Genomic DNA, 8,645 nt, shown 5'->3' with positions numbered 1-8,645 from the left:
AGCAGTGATTATTCGACAATAATCCTTCATCGGCGTGCCAGTAGTTATTCCACGCAAATCATTAGTTCCAAATAGTAATTTCCCGATGGTAATTGTTTAACAATAGTTTTTACCGGTAATTTTTAAAGGTGCACACTAAGCAATAGTGGATTGAGCTTTGGTTTTTGCGAAAATTATGAAAAATGGTGGGCTTTTTTAGCCTAGCCGCAATTTTGATGATTTTTGGCAATTTTCTCCTTTTTTTAGAAAAGGGAAAGGCTGATAAAGCCATGGAGGAACAGAAAAGCAAAAGCCCAAACCAGTCCGAAAGCCCAAAACCCTAGCTCCGCCTTCGCCCAAATCAGCCAGACATGGTGCTCGGCCTCCACCCCTTCGCCGACATCGCCGCCGACGGCACCCCTCGCCTCGACGTCGCCAATGGAGAGGAGATCGTCCGCGTGCAGCGTGCTTCCGCGCTCGCCCTCGGCGGCCGCGCGCCAGAGCCGCCCGGGACCGTCTTCATCACTACCAGGTAGTAGCATCTCGTTTCGCTACACTCATGGTCGTGGCTACGGCCCGGCGTTTCTGACATGGGGTGCTTTGACGCTAGGAGGGTGATCTGGGTTAGCGACACAGAGAGGAACAAGGGCTACGCGGTGGACTTCGTCGCCGTCTCGCTCCACGCAGTGTCGCGAGACCCCGAGGCGTACCCCTCCCCGTGCATCTACACGCAGGTGATTTCCTACATAACAGTTTTGGATAACTCCAAATTAACATTGACATAGGACATAGGACATTTGCGGCTGATCAGCTGGTTGGGTAGTGACAGATTTGAGACTAAGTTGTGACAGATCGAAATGATTGGACTGATGATAAGTGTGCTTTAAGCTGCTGATTTATTTTGGGGGATCGGTAATGATGGTTGGGGAGCGTCCTAATGGTTGATCGATGATCACATTTATGTAGGGTGGCTTCTTTTCTTATGGTGAGATTTTTTTTTTCTTTTGTATTATTTTTGTGGATAATTATTGTCATACCTTTTGGTTTGGGGTGCTCACGTAGAATAGAAGTTTAGATGGTCGAAGCTGTTATCTTTTGCAATAAGGCATCGTTTTCTCTGTGGAATTAAGGAACCAGGTTAGCTGACTTAGCTCATCTAGTCCAAAGAAAATGTAGTCTGTTTTAGAATTGTTAGAACTTTCTAGACTTGGTAATGCTTGGAATGATTAAAATCTTAGCGAGATATTTCTGTCTGGAGTTTGACATGATCAACTGGGCACATTTTTTTTTCATGTTTATTATTTGTTGATTTCAATGCTGAGTGGCTTTGCAAGTGAAAGTGGCCTTGTGTGTTTCTTAAACTTACGTTCAGTTCTGAAGTAGTATAACCTACTTCTTGGCATCTAAGGGCCTGTTTGATTCGAAGGATTTTCAAATTGCCGGTATAGGAAGATTGTAGGAATAGCATGCCATGACATCATCAATCCTACAGGAATTTAAAATACAGGAATTTGTAAAACACGCCATTGGTCGCTATGGAATACACAGAGTTTGGACCTGAAGGAAATTTTCCTATGCGAAGTAGACCATATGAAAGATTCCTATGGTTCCAAATCCTGCAAACCAAACAAGCTCTATAGGGAAAATAAAAGGAATTAAACCCTCCAAAAATTCTATGAGATTCCTTTGAACCAAAGAAGCCCTATTTTAGTAAACATAATTGTAGGCACCAGTGATGTTTTTAGTCCTTTGGTAAAGCCCAATACTTCGTCATTGTTGATTACATCATATGATTCTCCTTTTGTTCTGATAGTCTTAGCCTACAAGCAAATACTATACCTATATATCATTCATACATATTTCTCTTTTAGAAAAAAAAAACATTTATGTAACTTCTTTCAGGGAATGTGATTGACCGAAGTGTTGATATTGTTGTTGATCAAGGGTGTAGATTATTTGCCAGGAAATTTATAGTGTCAAGTGAACTTTGCATGCTTATGATTCGCAGCAACAACTTCACCAAGATTCCATTTTGGTTGATTTTCTATTCTATTTTTGTGCCATTGTTTTTTTGAAAAACTAATGAGCTTCAATCTCTTATAAAAGTCGTTTTGGCTTGATTTTTAACCATCTGATCTGGATATCCTGACTTATTGCAAGTCCACTGCATGTGCAATTCTGTAGGCTTCTCGTATTTCGGAAATATTATGCATAATACTCTTGTACTGATCGATTCCAACATTTGATATTCCCTTCTACTGATTTCTGAAGATCGAGACAGAAGTTGGCTCTGATGAGGAGTCTGACGAATCAGATTCTGAAGCAAATGGTGCAGTAGATCTCTCAAAAGTCACTGAGATGCGCATCATACCATCAGATCCCGATCAGTGTATCCTTTTATGCGAGTTGTCTGATCCATATCTTTGTTTCTATTGCATGCATTTCATCTCTGATTCTCCTATACTGGAATTTTGGGTACTTCAGATTTACTACTGTAGCAAAATATTATCCTTCCGAGAGTTATGTTTAATGAGCTCAGCCCTTTGACTATTTGTTTTATAATTTGGCACAAAGTGGTTGTATCCTCATTTCTAATGACCAATAACCAATGATTGAATTTTATTTTCTTAAAAAAGGGTGGCTCTTTACGGTTAATCTTGTTGTAAATATATTATGCTTATGTTGCTAGATATAATGTGTGGCATTGGGAAAATGTTGACCTTTTGTACTTCTTAAAGTCAACATTACATGTCTCATTATCATTCAGTTATGTGTCCTTTCTTTGACAATTTTCCCAAAACAACATTTATAGGAACAACTGTAAAAAGCTGCAAAATTGAAGTTTGTGTTTCACAAGACTAGAGTAACTTTGGGGGTGTGGGGTGGGGGTGGGATGTGTCCTGACGTACAGTAACCCAATTTTTTAACTGGCTTAGATATACAATCTGGGTGTGGGGCGACCTACTTAAACCAACCCAGAGGTGTGGGGTGTGTCCTGATCTACAGTAACCTAGTTTGGTTACTGGCTTAGATACACAATCTGGGTGTAGGGCGACCTACTTGAACCAACCTGACAAGTTTGGTGATCCGCTGTAAAGTTTACCCCTTTATTGAAAGTGTGTTGTTTCACAAAATGATAACCTGATGGGAGAATCTTTTCATGGGTTTCCAATGAATTATAGTTCTGTGAAATTTACTCTTGTTTCTTTGGATCAATTGTTGGTCTAACTCCTACATCAAAGATGAGAGAGGGGCTGAACAGTTCTTAATTTACTCCAGGACCAAGTAAAAGCTCTGTTCGTGAAGTTTGAGAATAGCGGTTTAAACATGAAATTGGGTTGAAAACACCTTATATGTTGCTGCTATTTGATTTAGTTTTATCTATCCCAGCTAGATTGCGGGAATTAGTATGATCATTTTGTCATATATTTTATTTGTATTTATTACTCAATAAGATAAGATGCCTATATGTCAACAAATGTGTGTCTGCTATCTTTAGAAACTTGTGTTATGTATTTATCTTGGATCCTTGACTGACTTTTTAGTGGATCAACTCTTCGAAGCATTCTCCCACTCTGCTGAGTTGAACCCAGATCCAAATGCTGGTAACGTTTTTAGCTTTTCACAATCTCAACTACAAAATTTAGACCTTTTTTGTATCTTTCAGTCAAAAATAGTACTCCCTCCGTTCCAAATTAGGTGTCGCAGCTTTGGTCAGATTTGGTCTAGATATGCATGTATCTAGATGCGTTTCAGTGTAGGTTCGCTCATTCTGAAAAAAAAAAACGCAACAACTAATTTGGAACGGAGGTAGTTAATGATAAATTCGGCTGCAAATATATCCTGCGTACATACATTGAATGACTTACGATGTAGTTAGTATATTCTTGGTAAAAAATATAATAATGCCTTTTTGTAAGTTCCAGAGAGTGATGAAGAAAATGGCTGGGTTCATGATGATGGAGGTGATGACGATATGTGTGATGGTAAACACTCTTCATTTGCATTTCTGTCGCGAACTTGCATTTTCTAGAATTTGTTTAGCATAATATTGATATGTTCTCACATGCAGGAAGTGACGCTGAGGAGTTTTCAGATGACACTCCAATAGGACAAATTGATGAACATGGTATTACTCGCAGTGTAGTTGAGGTATGCACTGGGTTTATTAAATTGTTACACTTCCATTTTGCTTCTTCATGATGAATGGTAATATGAAATGGTGAAAGAAGACACTTCTATTAAGGCCTAGTTGTGACCTTCAGCTTTGTGGCTCCATTTTAGTTTTACATATAACATATTCAGATATTCTCATCTTTCTTACTCAGGTGTATATTTTACTAGCTGTGTCATTTATTAGGCTGTTCACCTTTACGTCTTCTACTGACTTATCTTTATAGCACAACAAACTGTGCACAACAGCACCAGGCCACCAGCATGTATGCTGAGAGGGATAGTGTGGGAGAACAATTTGCCAGCAAAATGTACAAAGTTGGCTATGGCAGGATTGATCAATTATAAATATTTTGTAGTGTCATGATTTATTTTTGTGGGGCTGGAGTTCATCCACAAGCCTGAACCAACTAATTCACTGTGAGTCTGGCAGTATCCTAGCTCCCAGAATCTCATATGTAGGCAGCAAACTCTAATGCTTGGTTATTAGCCTTGTGTAGCCCTTCCAGCAAGCCAGGAACTCTTTTGTATCAGGGGAACCCCGAAAGCAAGGAAAATGGTAGCTCACCGTGTTGAAAGCCAGCCTGAGACAAGACTAGGGGAGGGAACCGAACATACCCAACTAATCTTGATAGGCAAAGGTGTAATACGCAAAAACTTTGTGAGCTAATTACCATGGTTTAAGCCGATATTGCCTAGGTGTTGGGGCGCCCTCCGACGGCAAGGCGTGTGGGGTGTTGACCCTTGTGTCTAGGGCGGGAACAAGGAGGACAGGCACAACAACTGTCGCACCAGCGAGTTCCTAGTTGAGATGTCTCCACCAAAAACCAATACATCAGCAGCGCGCACACATCGAGCCCAAGGCCGCGCTAGCCGAGCTGATGGCTCCACCACCCAGTCGACCGGAGCCTACACCCTAAAATACCACAACGGTTTCCAGAGCTGCCGCTCTGGCTCTCATGCCGTCCTCGAAGTCAAAGCCACGCACCAGTTGAGAAAGAACCTAAACAACACACGCTCGCCAACTCTGAAGCTGGTGCACCAGGCTGGCCAGCGACTCTGCCACCCAAGTGACAGGAGCTGACACCATACATAAGATGACCGATTTCTGGAGCCACCGCTCTGACATCCAGACTGCCCGCATGTGCCGAGCGGACAACTTTGTCACCCAAACAACCAAAGCCAACACCCTGCTACACCCAGCCAATCCACGGCATTTTCCAGAGCCGCCGCTCTAACTTCTCTTAGCACACTATTCAGGGCTGCCGTCCCAGGGTAGACTGCCCTCGCCAGCTGGGCAGCACAGAAAGCTCGTCCGCCTAGGTCATGGCCTTCCAAGGAGGAAGCAACGAGGATGCTGCCATCACCCGCTCGAGCCGAAACCGGGAACAAGAGCTTTCTCCGGAGGATCCAAAAAACCCCGATAGTGGGAGATAAGCCCGAACACGCAAGGAGGGGCATGATGCCACGTGGTTTTCACCTGATGCTCTGGCTCCCGTAGCCGCCGATTTCTGGAGCCACCGCTCTGACATCCAGACTGCCCTGAGGCTGCACACGAAGCCGAGCCAACGACTTAGTCACCCAAGCAACTAAAGCCAACACCCTGCTACACTCAGTCATACCACGGCATTTTCCAGAGCTGCCGCTCCAACTTCTCTTAGCACACTATTCAGGGCCGCCGTCCCGGGGTAGACTGCCCTCGCCAGCTGGGCAGCACAAAAAGCTCGTCCGCCTAGCTCATGGCCTTGCTGCCATCACACGCTCCGGCAGAAACTGGGAACAAGAGCTTTCGCCCGAGGATCCAACCTGCCACGCACTGCCACCCATGACCATCTCTCAGCGAAGAGCCCAGCTGAGACGCAGTGATCCCCACGCACCGACTCCCTCCACAACCGCCAAACCCCACCGTTGTAGGATCTGGGGAGCACTAGATCCCCACTCCGCCACCCAAAGAGCGACACTGCACTGCCGTTGAGGAAGCCGGGACCACCACCACTGCATGGGGACTGCCTTGGCCGCTGCACTCTGCAGCAGCAGGTTGTCGGCGCCAACCACTCCCAGACCACCTTGGCAGCTAGGCCTGCAGCCGCTGTAGCGAGGGCCGGTAGCAAGTTCTGCAAGTGGCAGAGCTGTTGGCGGCACTAGGGTTTGCCCCTGGTATTGCCTTGGGCTGCAACATGGGGATAGGGCCCTCAGTAGTGATGTCGCCCTGTCAGTTTCTAGTACTTTGAGACATTTATTTTCTTATTTCATTTTATTTATGTTTCCTATAGTCTGCTTACTGTTTCTTTAGTTCGAGTTTGTTTATCATTGTCCTCTTTATTTCTTTTAAGATATGAAATTAAATAAGCACAGATAATTAACCCACCATTGGGGTATTACATAGTACCTTCGCTTTCATTACTACACAACTCTCACATACATTATCTTATTAGAACCTTGTCTTTTAGAACCTGTATTATGTTGTGTGTTGCAAACTTGTCATGGAGTCTTTGGGAGATCATTGTTGCAAATTGTGCTGGTTGACCTTTTGCTTGATAGAATATTTCTAATCTATTGATATCAGATTTTATGATATGGCTGTGGATATGTACTATTGAACGTTACATTTTCTTTTGCATGCTATTTATATTCTTGTGCTTGTGGATTATATTAATTGCATGTCGCGGATATCATTATACGCAAAGGAGGCTCTGCTAAATTTTTCTCCATAGTAAAGTTTAATTTCCCTATGTAGTCTATGTGGTAGCATTAAGTGCTTGGTTCGTTTCGGGTGTTACAAATGGACCAAGGGGGTGTTTGTTTGGGCTTTTTTCTGCTTTCCAGTAAGAAAAGCAGGCAAACTGAAACAAACGGGGTGCTTTCAAAACTGGCTTTCCCAAAGCCAAAGCCAAAGCAGTCCACAGGCAGATACGGGGAAGCACGTTTTGAGGTGCTTCCCGCAGCTTCCTCTTATCAGCCGAACCGTTTTTTAGACTTACCCATTTCGTTCACAGTATTTACAGTAGATTGCCACTGCTAACCCGAATCGTTTTCTCTCCTCGGGACCAAAATAACAGACTGTTTCTTCCCACCGCGGGACACGAACGACCAGAAGAGATCGCACGCGCCGCCACCGTTGGGTAGGCCGCCGCCCACTCCCTCCTACTGGCTCCCGGCGCTGGCGGTGGATTCCCGCAGTCCGCGTCGCATGTCTCCCTTTTCTCTGCGCCATATGCCCGATCTGCAACGCCCGCGTTGAATCTTCTCCGCGTCCGTCCGAGCTTCCTGTGCTTACGCTGCTTCTTTTTGTAGTAGCCATATAGCACTTGATCTGTTAGTGCGTACTAGTACTAGTACCAGTTTTGTGCGCTTCCGTTAGCATCTTGATTTGTTTCCCCGCAAAGAAAAAGCGTCTCCATTTGTTATTCTCATGTTTGGTACATGATCAGCAAAAGTAGACTATAATGAATTATTTAGTGTGCGCGTTTAATCAAGAAAAAGTAGACTTGTTTGGGACTGAAAGGTTTGGTTGTTGTTGTTGTTGTTGTTGTTGTTTAATCAAGAAAAAAAATGGTCTACCACTTTGAAGGGTATTTTAGATAATTCATCTGTTCACAGCTAGACAAGACAGCCAGCTAAGTTGTCAAACAGCGAAACTCCAGCAGCTTTCCCTGCAGAGCAACTTTCTCTGCACAACAGCTTTACCCCCACAGCCAGCCAACCACAGCCCAAACAAACAGGCCCCAAGTATTTCCCATCCCAGCTGAGAAGTTTGATCTGTAAACCAAGTTTGATCTTGTCAGCTCTTTTTTTTGTTTAAATCGAAATGTTTTTAACTTGCTTTTCTTCCCTCACATTGCTGACACAAATCAAATTCCCATATTGCTTTTATTTGCAGCTTGAGATCAATGACCAACGTTTTGGGGATGCAGAGGAAGCAGAAGGGGAGAGGAGCCACAGAAATGGAAGATAGGCGTAAGTACCCTGGTCTATCTTCCTGGAGGAACGACATGGTTGGTTATCTGTAGATTTCCACTCATGCAGCGTTTCGCCGTAATTGTTTTAACCTTGCGATTCCTTCCTAGATGTCATACGTATCCTTTGGACTATCTTGTAAACATCCACATCAACGAGAAAATGACAGAAGGTCTTGCATACTGGTCAAGAGAATGTAACCTGTAGTATGCTAGAGGATGTGAATGATTAGTTTAATTTCTAATGGGTGGAATCGGGGAAAGAAAGAAATGTCCTTTTGTATTTTTGCAACATATGTTGTGTGACCTCGGACATATGCCTCTTTGGTACTCACTCTGTTCCACGATATGACTGTTGCCAAAACGGATTATATTGTGGGACCGAGGGAGTAGATGGGATCATATTGTGTCCAGTCACGTTGAAAAATAATTCCGTGCAATCTCCATGCAGTCGGGAAAATTCCTAGAGAATTGTACATGTTCTTCAAAATGACTGTATTTTACTATTTTATGAAGACCCATTGCATAAAAATACTG

The 8,645-nt window shown here is 43.6% G+C and overlaps 1 protein-coding gene across 1 annotated transcript; it reads left to right on the top strand.

Annotated features, from left to right (window-relative positions):
* Positions 1-279: 279 nt before the first annotated feature.
* Positions 280-8,402, top strand: LOC127303461 (chloride conductance regulatory protein ICln). Its single transcript, XM_051334193.1, has 7 exons — positions 280-511; positions 590-713; positions 2,251-2,368; positions 3,525-3,584; positions 3,906-3,965; positions 4,052-4,131; positions 8,033-8,402. The coding sequence occupies exons 1-7, from the start codon at positions 351-353 to the stop codon at positions 8,105-8,107; spliced, it is 678 nt and encodes a 225-aa protein (XP_051190153.1). The 5' UTR covers positions 280-350; the 3' UTR covers positions 8,108-8,402.
* The last annotated feature ends 243 nt before the right edge of the window (positions 8,403-8,645 follow it).

This window comes from Lolium perenne, chromosome 1 (assembly GCF_019359855.2).
Source record: "Lolium perenne isolate Kyuss_39 chromosome 1, Kyuss_2.0, whole genome shotgun sequence".
NCBI lineage: Eukaryota > Viridiplantae > Streptophyta > Magnoliopsida > Poales > Poaceae > Lolium > Lolium perenne.
This window is presented reverse-complemented; position numbering and strand designations above follow the sequence as displayed.